The sequence below is a fragment of the Pelodiscus sinensis genome, chromosome 19 (genome assembly GCF_049634645.1).
Source record: "Pelodiscus sinensis isolate JC-2024 chromosome 19, ASM4963464v1, whole genome shotgun sequence".
In the NCBI taxonomy this organism is placed as follows: domain Eukaryota; kingdom Metazoa; phylum Chordata; order Testudines; family Trionychidae; genus Pelodiscus; species Pelodiscus sinensis.
This window is the reverse complement of record NC_134729.1, coordinates 5,950,455-5,970,872: the sequence shown is the minus strand read 5'-3', so window position 1 is coordinate 5,970,872 and position 20,418 is coordinate 5,950,455. Positions and strand designations below refer to the sequence as shown.

The window sequence follows — 20,418 nt, the reverse complement described above, 5'->3', positions numbered from 1 at the left end:
GTGAGAGATTAAAAAGGCATTGTTTTAAAAGTGGAAGATAAATCTTAGTGAGGAAAACAGAGAGGAGCATAAACTTTGGCAAAAGAAATGAAAATTGTAATAAGGGAGACAAAAAAATAATTTGAAGATCAATTAGCCAAAATCTCAAAAAGTTATAGCAATTGTTTTTAAAGAACATCAGAAGCAGAAAGCTCGCTAAACAACTATTGGGGCGAATGGACAATCAAGATGTTAACAGAGCACTCAAGAAATGTTAAAGTCATTGTGGAAAAACCAAATAAATTCTTTGCTTCAATCTTCATAGTTGAGGATATTAGGGAGATTCCCCAACCTGAGCCGTTCTTTTTACTACAAATCTGAGGACTGTCTCAGCTTGAGGTGTTTTTGGAGGTTTTGGAACAAATTGGTAAACTAAACAGTAACAAGTCGCTAGGACCAGATGGCATTCACCCAAGAGTTCTGAAAGAAATCAAATGTCAAATTGCAGAATTACTAACTATTGTGTGTAACCTATCCTTTAAATCAGCTTCTGTACCAAATGACTGGAGTTTAGCTAATGTAACACCAATTTATGAAAAGGGCTCTAGAGGTGATCCTGGCAATTACTGACCATTAAGTCTAACATCAGTACCAGGCAAATTGTTTGAAACCATAGTAAAGAACAAAATTGTCAGATATGTCGGTGAACATAATTTATTGAGGAAGAGTCAACATGATTTTTGTAAAGGGAATTCATGTCTTACTACTCTACTAGAGTTATTTGAGAGGGTCAACAAACATGGGAACGAGGGGGATCCAGGGGATGTAGTGTACTTAGATTTCCAAACAGCTTTTGACAAGATCCCTCACCAAAGGCTCTTAAGCAAAGTAAGCTGTCATGCAATAAGAAGTCTGCATTGATTGGTTAAAAGACAGGAAATGTGATAGGAATAAACGGTCAGTTTCCAGAATGGAGAGAGGCAACTAGGGGTGTCCCACAAGGGTCCGTACTGGGACCAGCCCTATTCAACATATTCATAAATGATCTGTAAAAAGGGGGAAAACAGTGAAGTGGCAAAATATGCATCTGATACAAAATTGCTCAAGATAATTCAGTCTAAAGCAGACTCTGAAGAGCTTCACAAGGATCTCACCAAACTACGTAACTGGACACAAAATGGCAGATGAAATTCAATATTGATAAATGCAAAGTAATGCATATTGGAAAACATAATCCCATCGGTCCCTATTTCGAATAGATGTTATTCCTCATAGAATGAGATTTACAGAATCCAACATAAGATGACCATTATTTCGATATTATTAATAATGGCGAGATGGAGGAGTTCTTACTCTGACTCCTGTAATCCTCATTTTATGAGGAGCAAGGGAAGTTGAAGGAAGAGTGCTCTTCCTTCGACTTCCTCTGTGTAGACAGTACCAAAAGCCGAATTAAGCTATTTCAACTTCAGCTACACAATTGACATAGCTGAAGTTGCATATATTAATTCGACTTTTGCCCTGCGTGTGGGTCTTCATCCGCAGAAGATCACTGCTGCCAAGTTCAATATTCTGGAGTTTGATTTAGTGAGTCTATTTAAGACTCATTAAATCAAACTCAAAGAGTGCCCCCACCGGTGTCTGGTACTCCTACCCTTGCCAGGAGTAAGAGAAGCTGTCTGAAGTGTAAGCTCGGCTTAAGTAAGCTGATTACAGCTCCAGTTGTGGACTTTAGCTGAACTGCTAGGTCTAAGTATAGACCTGGCCTAAGACATATCAACTAAATGGGGGCCTATATATGCATAGGACCAGATTTTCAGAAGAGTTCCATACCTAGCAGCTCCCATTATTCTCAATTAGGACAGTGATGAAGATAGATGGAGTGAAGATTCTCCACAGATATCAATGGGAAATGCCAAGTTCTGGACACTTCTGAAAATCTTGCACTTTGCTCACCATGATGTGTAGGTATTTCTTGTCAGGCATACACTTACATTAAATGGACAGATTTAGTATAGATGTACACTACACATTTATATAATATACGTATTATATAACATACGTAGAACATTTATATAATATACATATATAAGCAATTTGTATATAAATCTACTATATATTTGAGAGAGTTTGTGTGTGTGTCCGTCCGTCCGTCCATCCATCTGTGAGTCCATTTGTTCAAGAACTCTTCCTAAACAGTAAGAGCTAGGACAACCAAATTTGGTATGCTGCTTCCTCTTATTATAAATTACAACTAGATAAGGGTTTATTTGTGCCAGGAGAATGGGATGTGCCTAGAATGTAATTGTTTCTCATAAAACGGAAAGGGAAGGGTCTTGTAGGAGGCACAGTTATACTGCAGAATGACCATGGGGGGGCAGCAAGGAGCCAGAGATTGGAACCCAGACAGCTATAATCTCACTGGGGCAGCAGGCAACTATCTACTATATAGTTCAGAGAATGTGTGTGTCTGTCTGTATATCTGTCTGTCCCCCAGTTACAGGATATGAACCCTTCCCCCAGCTGTGCTCTCTGCAACTGCAGTGGCCATGGACAGGCACTTCACACCTGGCCCCAAACTGCTGTGGTGACAGAGGGCTGGGACAGTCCTCTCTCCCTAGGGCAGCCTATATATTAAAGTCTTCATCCCCAGACCCACCCCAAAACAATGATTTACATGAAGAAAAGGAAAACTTATTTGAGTTAAGGATCTGAGCAATGCCAGCTAAATCTTCTAGTATCCATGTAAATACAACCTATTGTATTTTATTGTAATCTTTTTGTCAAGTATTGCATAAATAATTTGTCTTGTTTTTGTTGTTCCTTCTTTCTGTTATCTTGGTATTTCCTTTTACTGTGTCACGCTGTTTTTAAATTCAGATTATTTTTCTCTAAAATCATCATTCTTTTCTCTTGTTTCTCCGATAATGTTTTCTCTACTGATTTGACCTTTGTTTTCAGTTTATTATTACTACTATATTAATGCTCAAATCCTGGCTCTACAAATTTCTATGATAGCAGGAAATAGAAAAGTAAAGTCTTACCTGACAACTATCGACACCTCCAGACTCAAAGCCAGCACAAAACATGTTGTTATTAACCATCCCTGCATACCATTCAAAACCATTACAAATATTAGAAGGAATAATGTCAACCTGAGCTTCCTGTAATATAGGTGAGCCTTGTCCTGTAATGGAACACAGAATATAACTAACATAACCATTTTGCTACTACAACTGTAGCACTTTGTGCACATATTTATTTTTTAGTTCACTGGGACTACTCGTGCTGAAGATTAAGAATGTGAGACAATTTGGCAAATCTATTTATATACTGTTTATGAATATAATTGGCTTTAAGATATTGATTTATTATTGAATGCTTCAGTGTACACTTTGCTGCCAGAGCTGTGCCATGTCTCTTGCATGGTATCTGAGGGTATGTTTACACTACAGGGTTATTTTGAAATATCTTGTAAGTTATTTTGTAATAACACGACTACACACAAAATGCATTTCGAAATAGCGTTTTGCTATTTCGAAATAACGCATCCACACTGAGTGGACGCTGAATCGCATTTAAGGCCAGCCAGAACCAGGTCCGGCAGGGCATCAGGATAGGCCTGTGCTTAAAGGGACCACCCCTGGACAGCTGGTTCTCAGGTTTCCCTGCTTATTTGCCTATCTTGATGAGGGACAGCACAGCATTTTGTCTCTGTGTGCTCTGATTGCCCTCACTTGGGACACCACAGCACTCTGCAACATGGAAACAGAGCTGCCCCTGGGCACTGTGGTGCTTCTCGTGGACATGTTGCTGTGACCTGGCTGCACTTTCTGCAGGCTGCCATCCGGGAGGTCCAGCGGGGGGCTGTCAGTATCCAGAAGGCTCTGCAGGAGAGCTTCCACCATGAGGAGCACTAAGAGCTTCCCTGGTCTGCCCCACTTGGGAGGCTTGTGCCTCATTCCTCCTTACATCCTTCCACTTACCGCTCCCTAACCCCCCTTCCTGATGTAAAATAAAATACACGTATTTTCATGAACACAAACGCTCTTTATTTAACAAAACTGGGGTATGAAACGCTGATGAGACTGGGAAAAGGAGGCAGGAGAGGGGAGAAGAGAGGGTGGGAGAGGGGAGGAGGAAACCTGGGAGGAGGGAGCTGGAAGGGGGAAGCAAGGGGAAGAAGGGAGAGGGGAAGCTCAGGGCTCAGGGTTGGGAGTCTTGCCGGACCAACTTGATTTTCATGCGAACCTGCTCCTGGGTTTGCATGTGGCCTTTGGTGGCCAGGCTGGCAGCTATCCTGCCATAGATGGCCGCATTCCTCCATCTAATGTGGAGATCATGGATGTTGGGGGCATCCCCCCAAAACCTGAATAAGGTCCATGATATCTACCCTGGACCAGGAAGGCACCTGCCTTCTCTGGGCCCTGGTAGGCTCCTGGGAGCTGGCAGAGTGCTCCCGAGGAGCGGTGGAGGGCTGGCTGCCAGTGGCTTGTTGGCTTATGTTTTGGGGCCACTAGATGAGGAGCAGTGACTGCTGGCTCTGGGCTGGCAGGCTTGGAGCTGGCACAGGCACTGTGCTTCAAGTTATTTCCTTCTTGTACATTGTGCTAAGCTGAGCCAATTTCTTTAAGAGGGTTCAGTTGCACAGAAAGCAACCTTTAAGGGCTCTAGGGAGTGGGGGGAGGGAGAGGAGTGTTCTTGGTTGAGGCTAGAGTGGCCACTAGGGCACCTTGGGAAGGCTGGCGGCCCCCTATTTCGAAATAAGTGTCTACACAGCACTTACTTCGAAATAGCTATTTTGCATTTGGTGTTATTCCTCGTGGAATGAGGTTTACCAAATTCTAAATAAGCGCTCCGCTATTTTGAATTAATTTTGAAATAGCAGTTTGGCTGTGTAGATGCTAGTAAAGTTATTTAGAAATAACAGCTGTTATTCTGAAATAACTTTGCTGTGTAGACATTCCCTGAGAGAGGAGAGGTTTGATTACAGAGATCTTATTACAGTAGCTGGGTTTGCCTGCAGCTCCCATTGAGGAATCCCAGCATTCTCCTCTAGCTTCCTGGGCTGGGGGAAGGGGAGCAGATTGCATGGGGCAGGTGGTGGAAATAGGGGGCAAGTGGGTGCTGGCATCTGTGCAGTGAGGACAGAGGAGGGTTTGTTTGGGGTGTCTTAACTTGCTTCCATCTGGGCTGGAGGCAGCAAGAGTCAAACCCTGTCTGTTTCAACACAGCAGCCCTATTTGCACTGCAGACATAGGACTCCCTCCTGGGCTGGAGCAGGCTGTATGGGGTGGTGCCAAAATTTCAGAATGGTTAAAAGCTTTTAGATTGCTTTTGAATACTGCAACAAAAAGCCTATCTCATGACAGTTGCATGATTACATTTCAAACAAAGTTTACATAGGTGTTACTGGCTTACGGTAAGAAAGAAAAGGATTCTTTTAACAGAATTTTTTTTGGTGTTGTAGATATCTGCAAAGTCTGATCTTAATGATTGTTTTAAAAAATCCTATGTTACTAGTTAAGACATGGTAAATTGTTAAAACTGGAAGAACTTTACCATGGATTCTGTTTAATTTGTTTGACCTTTCAATTGGAGTTGGATTCCGGATATGTGCTCTGGGACTTCTACTCTTTGAGTGAGTCACACACACAAGTTCAAACCAGAACTTTTATCTGTTTTTACAGGTCTCAGTTTCACTGCATAGCATGGAGCCTAAACATTCCCCAGAGAAAGTGTATAAGACTGAGTGAAAGCCTTTTACCCTCCTTTCCAGTGTCAGTAAATATTGCATTCATATTTTCAAGGAGAACATGACTATTTCTAGTTGACTCATAGATTTGTTTAGCATCTAAAAGCTGTGCATTTTTTATGTTTTTATTTAATGGCCATGTCTTTGATTTATTTATATAGCTATTAGGGATGCAAATTGTTAGCCATTTAACTGGTAAGCCTTAACAAGTGAGGCATACCAGTTATGGTTAACCATTGGGGGCTAGAGCAGCTTTCAACCTGCCGTGGACATGGGGCTGTACCGTCTGGACTAGAGCAGCCCTAGCCTGCGATGGAGGGGCCACTCCAGTCCAGCTGGGCTGGAACGGTCCCCCTATTCTGCTCCCTTTAATTGTTAATTGGTTAACCAATTGAAGGAGATTTTACATCCCTAATAGCTATTTGCATTATGCCCCATTTTGGTGTGTTTACTAGCTTGTTAGGACGATGTACTCCAACGGTAGTATTTTCTTTATTTGATTTCATATTTAATAAACATCTTAAGCATTGCTCCTTTTTAATTATGCCTTGTTTTAATATATTGTCTTCCATTCCTATGGACTGTTTAAAATATATATTTATACCCATGTTTTTTGTCTGTATTGGGACACACTGCACATCCACATACAACCTCAATAGTGGTGGTGTGGTGCACATAAGGAATTTCAACATTCCCAAAAGAAAATTCAGCCTGCTGAAGGACGGAAAATATTAAAGGGAATACTGGTGTCAGGATATTGTAAAGTCTCTTGCAGGTCCCCATTTTTTGCACTTAAAGTGCAGAGAGTGGGAAACAGTCTTGACAGGTGACCACCTTATTTTGAAATAAAGTCAAGAAGAGCATGAATGGCAGCAGTATCTAGGAAAGAAATGCCAAAGAGATGGTTTCAAAAAAGCTACCCTTTAAACTCAAAACAAAATTATTTAAATAATGCCATCACATCAAGTAAATTCACATTACTTGAAATTACCTATTCTTTTGTTTCACCAATTAATTAAAAAAAAGCATGCAAACATTTACCTTTCTCTGAAATACTTCCCCAACCACTTAGGAAGCACGTACTTTGGTTGTTGATGTTTAGATTAAAGTGAGTAGCGGGCAAGCAGATGGGCTGAATATAGTCATTGTATCTTACAGATTTATATAGCTTAAATAATGCAATATCATTTTCAAATGTCTCCATCTGGAATTGTGAATGGACAAAAATATCTCTAACTCTTCTCTTCACAGTATGTCTCTCAGGTCTGGACGTATCATGAAGGCCAATCATAACTCTCCAGTAGTATGGGTCTCTAAAAGAGAAACAAAATACAGGACTATGTAGCACTTTAAAGACTAACAAGATGGTTTATTAGGTGATGAGCTTTCATGGGCTAGACCCACTTACTCAGATCAAATAGTGGAAGAAAACTGTCACAACCATATATACCAAAGGATACAATTAAAAAAAATGAAAAGGACAAATCAAATTTCAGAACAGAACGGGGATGGGGGGGAAAGTAAATGTCTGTGAGCTAATGATATTAGAGGTGATAATTGGGGAAGCTATCTTTGTAATGGGTAAGATAATTAGATTCTTTATTCAGACCTAAGTGTAAAGTGCCGAATTTATGCATGAATAACAATTCAGAGGATTCCCTTTCAAGTGCAAAAGAGAAACAATTCATTTCTTATAACTATGATACAAGTAAAGAAATAAATTACTTGTTCCCATTCTTTAAAACTTGTTTTGTTGGAAGTTTATGCACATTTTACAACATTCTTTGAAAATCCCATATTAAATATCTTTGGGACAAGTTCATAATGAATATGTAGAGATAGCTGAACTAAATATACATTACTGCATATTTGGTTCCATTAGTACTATTTGGCAAGGCAAATCTACATCAATATTTTCAGATAATATTCAGATTTGGCTACCCAGTCATGACTTGGAGGTCAGAGTGAGTTCTTTAGCAGCAGAGATTTTTTTTAAAGGAATGTGGAATGTTTAGTGGAACGTGGAAGCATAGAATCTTGACAGTAAAAGAAACAATTATGAAAACAGGATCTGTAAAATAAGTATAGAGGTGAGATTCTAAGACGTGCTGCACAGGACTTGTGGCCAGGCAGAAGCAAAAGTGGCACTGGGCTTTGTACCCTCTAGATTCTGGGGTGCTCTGGGGCTGGAGAGGTACCTGCCCATTGTAACTTGAGAACTCTGGAGGCCTAAGGATGTATCAGTAGATTAATAAAGCTCTTGAGGCATTTCGTACTCTAAAATAATATGAAAAATTAGCCTCTGAAAGTTGGTTTTCTAAATAAAGGTTTTACAACCTAGTAGACTAAAAGAGATGAGGAGTGTAGTTTAGAAAAACTGAAAAATCCACTGCAATGTTTGCTATCCAAATATTGCAACATTTTGCTAGTGCAGTACGAAGGTTACTGAACAGTACAGCTGACTGAGATAAAACATTCCTGGAAAAAAATTAATCTTTTAGTAAAAACCCTGAAAAAAACCTCAGTCCACTCTAAGCTTGCCCTCTACGTTGGGACCGTTGATGTGGAGCTCCCAGCCCTGGGGATGCAGAGACCTCCAATTATGATTACTTTGACTATAGACCCTTTAGTGGAGGGCTACCGATGGGCTTACGTTGCACAAAATGACTTAATACCAACACTAGGGAATATTGGGACACAGGAGTTTGGTGATTATTGCCCATTAATTGTTTTGCAATCTTAGATCTCAATCCATGTGAATCTGGCAAAACGCCCACTGATTTCCATAATATAGCATCTGGTCCTCCATTTTGTTCACTGATAATGCCAATAGGATTTAAAATTACAGGAGGCCCCCGCTTTACAACCCCCCCCACACACTTACGACCTTTTCCGTAAGTGCAGAAGGGGCTGAAATCCCCCGACTTATGTCCTCGGCCCCTCATTTACGACGGCGCATGGTGCCTCTCATAAATGTGGGCTTGAGTTATGATGCCCCCGATCTGCGACGCTATCTCAATGATTGCATCGCAAGTCAGGGGCAGCCAGTATCCTGTGCCAGGTGATTCATATCTGGTCAATTATATCTTTCTCACACTTAAGCTAACAGAAGAGGATTTAGAACTGAATACGTACATTTGTCGTCTAACACAATGTGCTGCTGTCAGCACTGAATACTCATTAATTAAAGATCCACCGCACAGATGTTTAAATCCTACACCATTTTGGTAAACTTGGAGACTAACTTGCCACGGCCATGCTCCAAGCTGTGCATCATGTCCACCTACAATCCGAGGTCCTGATATCATATCCACCAGTACCCTTTCTCCACATGCTACAAACAAAATAAGTCAAACTGTTGAGATTGCAATATGAAGAGATTGTACATTTCTAGTATTTTCTGCAAGAGATTTACAAAAGGTTTATCAATGCTATTACAACTATCATTTGCATTTCCATTTAGAGCCCTGATTCAGCTAAGTGCTTGTCATCACTTCACATTGGCTCTATCTTTAAGTGCTTTGATTAATAGTGATCACTTAAGCAAGTGGTTGAATGTAACTATGTTGTCAAATGCTCTGCTGAATCAAGGAACAGTTGCACAGAGGTATATATGTATTGTAGTGGTGTCTTATTGTGCTTATATAATGTGACTGTAATAATTAATTTAAAAGTATTAATAAAAATAGTGCAAAATCTTCTTTAAAGCTATGCAAAATTTTAAGTCTAATTAACTTGTAACATCCATTGCATTGATGCCCAAGGCCATCAAAGAACTTTTTTACAAAGAGTGTGTAGTATTATGTGAGGTGGGGTAAACAACATAACTCATCTGCATTTACAGAGCGGGTTGAGGGAGAGGGGCAGCAGGGCCACTTACCTGGGTCAGTAGCATGCAAAAGAAAGAGTTACTCACCTTGTGCAGTAACGGTTGTTCTTCGAGATGTGTCCCCGTGGGTGCTCCACTCTGGGTGCTGGTGCGTCCTCGCGCCGGCGACCGGAGACTTTTCTAGCTGTTTCTGCCGCGGCGCGCAGGCGCCATGGCGCCCTCTAGTGTTGTTCGAACTGAAGGGCGCCTGCGCGCGCGCGGCTCCTCCGTTCCTTCTCTACCCACCAGAGCATCAGGCTCCAAGCAGGGGAAGGAGGGAGGGTAGTGGAGCACCCACGGGGACACATCTCGAAGAACAACCGTTACTGCACAAGGTGAGTAACTCTTTCTTCTCCTTCGAGTGGTCCCCGTGGGTGCTCCACTCTGGGTGACTACACAGCAGTTGTCGGCTCGCGGAGGTGGGTTTGGAGCCGTGTGGTAGTAACTGTAGACAGCACTGCTTGTCCAACCGCCATAGAAGATGCTATCGAGGTGGAGAGAGCATAGTGTTGTGCAAAGGAATGGTCGGATGACCAGGTAGCGGCGTTGCAAATGTCTTGTAATGGCACATTATGGAGAAAAGCGGTCGTGGCAGCCACTGCTCTAGTGGAATGAGCTGTGATAAGTCCAGGTAAATCTTTGTTATATAAAGTATAAGAGGTCTTGATGCAGGATTCTTTGAGATGAGACTGCTTGTCCCTTAGATCTATCCGCGTATGAGATGAAGAGTCTAGGCGAGGCCCGCCATGGTCTCGTACGATCTATGTAAAACGCCAAAGCTCGTCGGACGTCGAGAGTGTGCCACACGGCGTGGGTCGGTTCAGTGTGTGGTTTAGGAAAGAATGCAGGTAAGTGTATGGGTTCATTCACGTGGAAGGGAGAGAGTACTTTAGGTAGGAACTTAGGGTGGGGTCTAAGTACCACCCTGTCCTGTAAAAACACAGTATATGGGGGGTCAGCCATCAGAGCTGCAAGCTCACTCACCCTCCTACTGGAGGTGATGGCGACCAGGAAAGCCACCTTCATCGACAAATGAGAGAACGAGCAGGTTGCTATCGGCTCGAACGGGGGTTTTGTGAGGCTTTTGAGGACATGGTTCAGGTCCCAAATGGGGACTGGTGGACGAACCGGAGGAAAGGTGTTCTGCAGGCCTTTGAAGAAGCGCTTGGTTATTGGGTCAGCGAGGAAAGAAGAGCTTGGAGGGTGATAGTGGAAAGCTGCTATGGCCGCGGCATGGACCTTAATAGTACTAAGTGCTAGACCGGAATGTTTCAGAGAGTAAGTAGTCCAATAAATCATGTATTGGAGCAAGGTGTGGTGGGTCTGCATGGGTCTGAGCATACCATTGGGAAAAACGCGTCCACTTGTAGCGGTAGGTCTTCCTAGTAGAGCGTCTGCGACTATTAATTAGTATGTGTCTTACTTGTTCTGAGCAGGCAGTTTCGGCATCATGGAGCCATGAAGGAGCCAAGCGTGGAGCTTCAGCCTGGTGATGTCCGGGTGAAGGGTTTGACCGTGATCTTGTGAGAGGAGGTCGCAGCGTGGAGGGAAGGGATACGGTTCTGCTATCATCATTTTGAGGAGGTAAGGATACCATGTTCGTCTGGGCCAAGCAGGTGCCACCAAAATCACGCGTGCCTGATTCAATCTGATCTTGTCCAGGACTCTGTGCAGGAGTGGGAGGGGGGGAAAGGCGTAGAGGAGGGAGGCGTTCCATGCGATGGAAAGGGCGTCTCCGAGGGAATTCCTGCCCAGGGCTCCCCTGGAGCAGTAGAGGTGGCACTTGCGATTGTTCTTTGTGGCGAAAAGGTCCACTTCCGGTTGGCCCCAAAGACAGAAGATCGGTGTGAGGGCATGTCTGTCGATCTCCCACTCGTGCTGGTCCATGAATGTGCGACTTAAGGTGTCTGCTGTGACATTGAGTATTCCGGGAAGGTATACTGCAGAGGGGGTGACCCCATGGGATAGGCACCAGGTCCAAAATTTGGTGGCTTCCGAGCATAGAGAAGGGGAGCGAGCGCCACCCTGACGGTTGATGTAATACATGCATGTGGTATTGTCCGTCATAATGGTGATGGTCTTGTGAGCTATGTGCTGAATGAAATGCTGGCATGCGTATCTGACTGCCCGTAGCTCGAGAATGTTGATGTGGAGTGCTTGCTCTACGAATGACCATTTGCCTTGGGCTGTGATGGTTCCCAGGTGAGCTCCCCATCCCATGAGTGATGCGTCTGTTATGAGTGTTAGAGTAGACGCTGGACGTTGAAAGGGGACACCGTGTAGCATGTTTCGAGGGGTTGTCCACCACAGCATGGAATTGATAACGCAAGGTGGGATCGCAACATGCTTGCTCATTTGGTCTCTGAAGGGTTTGTATACCGTAGCGAGCCAGGACTGAAGGGGCCTCATGTGGAGTCTGGCGAGATTGACGACGTAAGTTGTAGAGGCCATGTGCCCTAGGATTTTGAGGCAATGGCGGATCGTGACAGTAGGTGCCGCCTGTGTTGCTCGGACAAGGTCGCATATCGTTGTGAACCTGTGATCGGGAAGAGTGGCCCTTGCTGTGATCGTATCGAGGAGGGCGCCTATGAATTCCAGTTTCTGTGTGGGACGCAAAGTGGATTTTGCGTAATTTACGTGGAACCCGAGACTGAGTAGGAGGTCTACTGTGGTGTCTGTCATGGCCTTTGCTTCTTGGAAAGACACAGCTTTTATGAGGCAATCGTCCAGGTATGGAAATATTATGATGCCTTGGCGTCAGAGAAAGGCCATTACGACTGATAGAGTCTTGGAGAATACCCTGGGAGCCGTAGAAAGGCCAAACGGGAGTACTCTGTATTGGTAATGCTGTGTACCCACTATAAATCGTAGAAAGCGTCTGTGAGCAGGATGAATTGTAATATGGAAGTACGCGTCTTGAAGGTCGAGAGCCGAAAGCCAATCGTGTTAGTCAAGAGAGGGAATGATAGTTGAAAGGGTAACCATCTTGAAACGGTGGTATGCAATGTATTTGTTGAGGCGCCTGAGATCTAAAATGGGACGCCAGCCTCCTGTCTTCTTCTGGGTTAGGAAGTACGTCGAGTAGAATCCCCGGCCGCGGAATTGTGTTGGTACGTGTTCTACTGCGCCCAGTTGAATGAGGCGTGAGACTTCCTGTAGGAGTGCGGTTTCGTGAGAGGGGTCCCTGAAAGAGGGTAGGGTAGGAGGTGGTTGGGCGGGGTAGAGGTAAAGGGGATGACATAGCCAGACTGGACTAAATTCAAAACCCACTTGTCCGAGGTAATGAGGGACCATTGGTGGAAAAAAGCTCGGAGGGGGTAGTGAAATTGTAGGGTAGCTATCGGGAGGGTCGACGGATTGGCCTCCTGGCTCTCGACCAGGCCTTCAAACCTGCTGCTTGCCAGCCGGGGGATGAGGTGTGGCATGTTGCTGTTGACGCTGAGGTCTACGGCGAAGTGGTCTTTGTTTACGGAAATCGTATTTGGGCTGTTGACGGAATGGTTCCCTGGGTCGTTGGTAAGGCTGATATCTATTCCTTCTAAAAGGAGGAGTGTACATTCCTAGAGTTCTAAGGGTTGTACGGGAGTCCTTCATAGAATGTAGCACCTCATCGGTCTTGGATGCAAATAGATTGGTGCAATCAAAGGGTAAATCCTCGACCTTTTGTTGAAGGTCCCTAGGGACGCCAGAGGGTTGTAGCCATGACATTCGGCGTAGGACTATTGCGGAGGCTGTAATTCGAGCCGCAGTGTCTGCCACGTCCATGGCTGACTGTAAAGCTGTGCGTGAAATGGCCAGGCCCTCCTGCATAATGCTACGGAGGGTTGGGCGTTTATGCTCCGGGAGATGTTGAAGAAGGTCCTGGAGCTTCGCATAATTGGCATTATTATAGTCTGCCAGCATAGCGGTATAATTGGCCGCTCTAAGGAGTAGTGTGGAAGAAGAATAGACCTTTCGGCCCATAATGTCCACCTTTTTGTGATCCCTGTCTTGTGGGGTTGATCTTAAATTAGGCTGTTTACCCTTGTGTCGGACCGAATCTACTACCAGGGAGTTAGGGGGTGGATGGGTGAACAGAAAGTCCATATCCTTGGGAGCGATAAAATATTTGCGGTCTACTCTCTTGTTTGTTGGTGTAATGGACGCTGGCGTTTGCCAAATGTTGTTGGCTGGGTCCATAATAGCCTCATCCATCGGGATGGCGATTCTAGTAGCTGTTGGGGGTTGAAGTGAGCGGAGAAGTCGATATTGTTTGACCTGGACCTCCTGAAGATCTTTTTCTTGAGCTAGTGCTACTCATTTAAAGAGCTCTTGAAACTTTTTAATGTCATCTCCCGACGGTGGGGCATCAGTGGTGACCACTTCGTCTGGGGAGGAAGAGGAGCTGTGCATCGGAGATCTGGTCTCGCCGTCAGAAAGTGAATCATGGCCATCCGAAGGAGCAGGAGAGTTTGGCTCTGTAGCTGATGTGGTAGCAGGGGGAGAGGCTGGAGATGGCCTAGAGACTGTAGATGAGGGTCGGTGGTGAGACCTCTTTGGGTGTGGACTCCACGGTTGCCATTGTGTGGCGTATGGCGGTGGTGGATAGGGGTATTGGTGTGGATACCATTGGTGCGGAGGGGGAGGGTATGCGTACTGAACCGCAGGCATTTGCCAGGATGGAAGTCTTTGAGACGGGCTGGAATGTTGTGATGAGAATCTGCTTCTAGGTTCGGTTCCGATGCCACTAGCTGAAGAATGGTGTGATCTGGTAAAATGGATGGAGAAAGCCGGGGATGGCGGTGCCGACAAGGTGTGACTCAGCACCGGGGATCGGTACCGGCTTCGGCTTTGAGAGGGTGCCGAGCGGTGCGGTTTCGGCGGTGATGTCGGTGCCGACGTACCTCTCTGCACCGAGGTTTTACTGGATAGGCTTTTGGTGCGGGCTTTCTTTGGTGCAGGGCCCGGTGCCGTTAGGTGTTGTTTCGGTACCGAGCGCTCCATAGACGGTGCCGTCAGAGCCGATGACGGCTTAGGTGCCGAAGCGGCCGGTGCCGTTGCCTTTTGATTCGGCTCAGAATGAGCTCTCTTGTGCGGTGCCTGCGTCTTAGACCGCGGCGCACCGGAGGTTCCCGGCATGTCCACAGTGCTCACCGGCGATCCTGAGGACATAGCTGAGGCCGGAGGGAGAGCAGATTTTGATGTCGCGGAGGAAGAATGGGTAGGAGGCTGATCTTTCTCCATACCCTTAGCTTGCTGAGGCGAATCGTCTGAGGAGGGACGGAGCGACTTCTCATATAAGAGATTCGTGAGTCTGTTGGCTCTGTCACGTCGCGCTCTGGCTGTTAGCTTAGAGCAGTGCTGGCACTTCTGCGTCTGGTGTGCCTCCCCCAGACACTTAATGCACGCAGAGTGTCCGTCGGACGCCGGCATGGCGTCCCGACATGATTCGCAGCGCTTAAAGCCCGGCGAGCCGGGCATGAAGGGCTGGGGAACAAGCGGCGAACCGCAACCGGAGAAAAACTTTTTTTTTTGTTTTTTTTTGTTTAACTGGTTAGGGGGGGTCTAAGAACTTGGCTAATGAGGAAAGAGGGGGGTAAAAACGACAATTTTAACTGTTTTTCTCTGACAGATTTGGCAGAGAGAGAGCTCCGTCTGCTGCCGAGGACGGTAGAGAAGGAACTGAGGAGCCGCACGCGCGCAGGCGCCCTTCAGTTCGAACAACACTAGAGGGCGCCACGGCGCCTGCGCGCCGCGGCAGAAACAGCTAGAAAAGTCTCCGGTCGCCGGCGCGAGGACGCACCAGCACCCAGAGTGGAGCACCCACGGGGACCACTCGAAGGAGAATGGCAAGTTCTGTCCCCAGCTGGCCACTCCCTTAGTGGTGTGGCTGCCTCCAGTGGCCACTCTGCAGTTTAGCTGTTCCCTGCACTCTACACCTTCTATGGTGATTATGAGTACAGGCAGTCCCTGGGTTACGTACAAGATAGGGACTGTAGGTTTGTTCTTAAGTTGAATCTGTATGTAAGTCGGAACTGGCGTCAGCCGCTGCTGAAACTGATCAGTTTCAACCGCGGCTGAATCTGGATGCCAATTCTGACTTACATACGGATTCAACTTAAGAAACTCAGGCGTCCCCAAGTCAGCTGCTGCTGAAACTGATCAGCAGCTGATTACAGGAAGCCTGGAGCAGAGCAACTCTGCCTCGGGCTTCCTGTAGTCAGCCGCTGGTCAGTTTCAGCAGCGGCTGACTTGGGGACGCCTGGGGCAGAGCAGCTGGGGTGCTGCTGGGTTGCTCCAGTAGCGCGGCTCCTCGGCGCTACTGGAGCAACCCAGCAGCACCCCAGCTGCTCTGCCCCAGGCGTCCTGATTCAGCTGCTGCTGAAACTGACCAGCAGCGGCTTAATCAGGACGCCTGGGGCAGAGCAGCTGGGGTGCTGCCGGGTTGGTCCCGAGCGGCGCTGCAGGACCAACCCGGCAGCCCCCAGCTGCTCTACCCCAGGGGTAGGCAAGAAAAGCCTGGTCTGCTGGGGGGGGGGGCACTAGCTGCACCCCTCCCCCCCCCAGCAGACCAGGTTGACGCGGAGCAAAGCCGCAGAGCACGCGGGCAGCGGGACAGTCCAGGCGCGCCACAGCTGTCCCACTGCTGGCGTGCTCCGAGGCTTTGCTCCCCATCTCCCTGGTCTGCTGGTCAGACCAGGGAGATGGGGAGCAAAGTCACGGAGCACGCCCACAGTGGGACAGCCCAAGCGCGCCTGGGCTGTCCCGCTGCGGGCGTGCTCCAAGGCTTTGCTCCCCGTCTCCCTGCAGACCAGGGAGACGGAGAGCAAAGCCGCGGAGCATGCCCACAGCGGGACAGCCCAAGCACGCCTGGGCTGTCCCGCTGCGGGCGTGCTCTAAGGCTTTGCTCCCCGTCTCCCTGCAGACCAGGGAGACAGAGAGCAAAGCCGCGGAGCACGCCCGCAGCGGGATAGCCTGGGCGCGCTTGAGCTGTCCCCCTGTGGGTGTGCTCTGCGGCTTTGCTCCCCGTCTCCCTAGTCTGCAGGGAGACGGGGAGCAAAGCCTTGGAGCACACCCGCAGCGGGACAGCCAGGCGCGCCGCAGCTGTCCCACTGCGGGCATGCTCTGAGGCTTTGCTCCCCATCTCCCTGCAAACCAGGGAGACGGGGAGCAAAGCCGCGGAGCACGCCCGCAGCGGGACAGCCCAGGCGCGGGCTGCCCCGCTGCGGGCGTTCTCCGTGGCTTTGCTCCTGTCCCCCTGGTCTGCTGGGGGGGTCCAGCAAAGCCGCTGGACCTCCCCAGCAGACCAGGGACACCAGAGCAAAGCCGCCTTCAAAGTAGGAATAAGAGCCTCCGGAAAAGGGCACTTTTTCCGGAGGATCGGGGCCAGTCTAGACGCTCTTTTCCGGCTTTTTTAAAAGCCGGAAAAAAGCGGCGGACATTTTTATTTAAATGCCGCGGGGGATATTTAAATCCCCCGCGGATTTCCCTACGACGACTGCTGAAATTTACATGCCCCTTCCGGAAAAGGGGCCAGTGTAGACGTAGCCCTCCTGTTTTCCTGTTACAATCAAACCCTGACCTTGCTTTAAGTTATCTGTCCTAGATCTTACCGTCTAGGAGTTCTTGAACAAATGGATTTGCAGAAAGGGGCACAAATCTTTAAACTATATAGGGATTTTTGTGGCCTGTGCCCATAATATTTGAATACCTTAATGGATTTAGCACCACAACACTGATGAGATAGGGAATCAATATTATCCCCATTTTACAGCTAGTCTGTGTGTGTCAGCTCCCTAAAGTACCTTGCCTCGTATCGCAGAGGAAGCCTACAGCACAGCAGGGAACCTCTTAAATGGCCAGGAGTAGCATCCTCAGACTAGACCAGGGTTTCCAAAAGATTTTTGGCTGCAGAACCCCTATGGAGTCTTGAAAATATGGCGGAGCCCTTAAAATATTCTGATTTTTTTTTATTCAATAGGTACCCAAATACATAATGTTTTGGAATTCTATTTTTATTTCTTGCATATTTCTTATAAATGCCCCCCCCCCGACAGCTATCATAAAATTAGTAACAACATAACAGGATCATACAACTATTAATATTTTCTCGGGGGGAGGGGCCCTTAATCTCCATGCAGAGCCTCAGAACTCCATGGAGCACACTTTGGAAAACCCTGCACGAAACCATCCTTTTCCATGCAGATACCAAAAGTATGCACAGGTACTGGAACAAGGGATACAGTAGCATTCTCGGACTTGACCCAGTGTCACGTCAAATGGCTCAAAGCACCCTCCTGTACAAGTTGTTCCAGCACCACTGGAGGGAAGGGGCTATACCCGTACATTGGGATTCCCTTTGAGATCTTTTCCACTCAGGCTACGTCTACACTGGCACCCTTTTCCGGAAATGCTTAAAACGGAACAGTTTTCTGTTATAAGTATTTCCGGAAAAAGCGCATCTACATTGGCAGGATGCTTTTCCGGAAAAGCCCTTTTCCGGAAAAGCGTCCGTGCCAATGTAGACACGCTTTTCCGCAAAAAAGCCCCGATCGTCATTTTCGCGATCGGGGCTTTTTTGCAGAAAAGAAATCTGTGCTGTCTACACTGGCTCTTTTCCGGAACAGTTTTCCAGAAAAGGACTTTTGCCTGAACGGGAGCAGCATAGTTTTTCCAGAAAAGCACTGATGATTTTACAGTAGATCGTCAGTGCTTTTCTGGAAATTCAAGGGGCCAGTGTAGGCAGCTGGCAAGTTATTCCGGAAAAGCGGCTGATTTTCCGGAATAAGTGGCCAGTGTAGACACAGCCTCAGTGTATCCGGGATATTTTGTGCCCAGGAGAACACTTCATCCAGGTCTAGAGGATCCAACAGAGCTTGACTCTGGATTTCAGCACTCGGGTTACTTCATGTGGCGTGCAGCAGTGTCAGGCCGCTTCACCTTGCCCACGAGGCCTGCGAGCGGGCAGAGCTGGCCAGACCTGGGTGACACAGTGTGGTGCACCAGAGCCACCCCACTGGGTCTCGTGGGCTCCCGCCAGCCGCTCCAACGCGAGCTGGGGGCTGAGCTAGGGGCCACGTCAAGCATCACCATGGAGATGTCGCAGAGCCTCATGGGTCATGAAGTTCTTGGGGGCGCAAGCGCAGTCGTGTCACACCAGGAAGTAATGGGAACTGTAGTTCAGGTGGGCTACTTGCGCATGCGTAGTGTGGGTGCCGGGGCTACGCGGCGCCTGAGGCACGGCCCGCCCAAGCCGCTGGGGCGCTACCCGCCCTCCCGCAACTCCCAGCTGCGGGAACCTTACTGCTGGCGGAGCTCCACGGGGACAGGACCCCGCGGCCGCCGCCTGCTCGCTGCAGCAGTGCCCCCACCAGCACTACGGCATAAAGACTCGGCCTCATAGTCCGCGGGGCAAACAAAATGGCGGCTGGCTCTGGTCCCAACGGTTATTCCCTGGCCGCCTGCGCGAGGCTGAAGGCCACGTGACCAGGGAGCGGCGCAAGAGCCTGGTCACGTGCCTCTGCTAGAGCGGCCGTTTGGAGAAGTGGAAGTGGGGGTGGGGGCGGGGGCAAGGAGGGTCTGAGGCAGGAGTTCAGTTCTGGGTGTGTGGGGGGAGGGGACAGAGTGGGGCAAGTCGCGGGGAGGAGAGAGAGGAGCGGGAGAGAGGGGGACAATGGGGTCGGGCCTGGAGGACAACTTGAAGGAGGGAGCTGTTCTGAGAATGAGGGAAGAGAGCAGGGGAGAAGGGGGCATGGTTTGGTGGAAGGGGGAGCAGTGGTGACCAGGCTTGGGAAAGAGTGGGTCTGTGGGGGAAAAGGGGTGTAAGGAAATGGGTGGGTGTCTCGCTAGCAATTAGGTGTGACAGTTAATTGACTTATGTGGATTTGGGGGAGGAGAGGAAGGAGTAGGTGTAAAAAAACAAAACCCTGCTCTGTCTAAAAATTTCATGTTTTAATTTAATTTCTTGCCTCTATCATCTATTCCAGGTACTTCCCCTCGGTCCCCAAGGGACAATATGGTTCCATCACAGAATAACATTGTTACAGGACTGCAACTTTTCAAAACACCTGTGTTTTATTTGCAAAGATAATACCCGTTGCGGAGAGTCCCTCATGCCGCGTACATCGCATGAACTGAGCAGAGTAGCTACTGGAAGCAGAAAAAGAAAAAGTCTGAACAGAGATCAAGCTCATGAGACACTTGCTGCCTGAACCCAGCACCTTTTGTAGTGGTTTCAGTGATACTCTCTCATCCAAGTACTAAGCAAGGCTTCCTGTTTTGCCTATAACATCTGCTTCAGTCATAATACAAAGTGGCTGTGTCTACACTGGCGCAATCTTACACCAAAGCTGCCGCTCTTGTGCAAAAACTTGCTGCCTGTCTACACTGGCTGTGTGTTCTTGCGCAAGTAAACTGATGTTCTGCTGTATAAAATCAGGGCTTCTTGTGCAAGAACTATGATGCTCCCGCTCAGGAATAAGCCCTCTTGTGCAACTGTTCTTGCACAAAAGGTCAGTGTAGACAGGCAACATGAATTTCTTGCACAAGAAAGGCCTATGGTTAAAATGACCATCAGAGCTTTCTTGCGCAAGAGAGCGTCTACACTGGCATGGATGCTCTTGCGCAAAAGCACATGCCAGTGTAGACGCTCTCTTCTGGAAGAATTTTTGCAGAAGAACTCTTCCGCCAAAGAGTTCTTGCGCAAGAAGATGCCAGTGTAGACATAGCCAGTCAGTATTGCGCAGATAGGGTGAAATCTTGGCCCCATTGACGTCAGTGGAAATAAAACCCCATTGGCGTTGTTAGGGCCAGGATTTCACCTTTGGAAAAATTGTAT

At 47.5% G+C, this 20,418-nt stretch overlaps 1 protein-coding gene and 1 long non-coding RNA gene across 2 annotated transcripts; one reads left to right on the top strand and one right to left on the bottom strand.

Moving 5' to 3' along the window:
* Positions 1–336: 336 nt before the first annotated feature.
* On the bottom strand, positions 337–19,012 carry TMPRSS12 (transmembrane serine protease 12). The gene is made up of 5 exons (XM_075902041.1): positions 18,886–19,012; positions 8,870–9,068; positions 6,776–7,047; positions 3,024–3,166; positions 337–459 (listed from the first exon to the last, which is right to left on the bottom strand). The coding sequence occupies exons 1-5, from the start codon at positions 18,980–18,982 to the stop codon at positions 430–432; spliced, it is 741 nt and encodes a 246-aa protein (XP_075758156.1). The 5' UTR covers positions 18,983–19,012; the 3' UTR covers positions 337–429.
* Positions 10,311–15,621, top strand: LOC142818940 (uncharacterized). The gene is made up of 3 exons (XR_012896630.1): positions 10,311–10,450; positions 11,039–11,186; positions 15,214–15,621. It is a non-coding gene; the product is annotated as an uncharacterized LOC142818940 (long non-coding RNA).
* Positions 19,013–20,418: the final 1,406 nt, after the last annotated feature.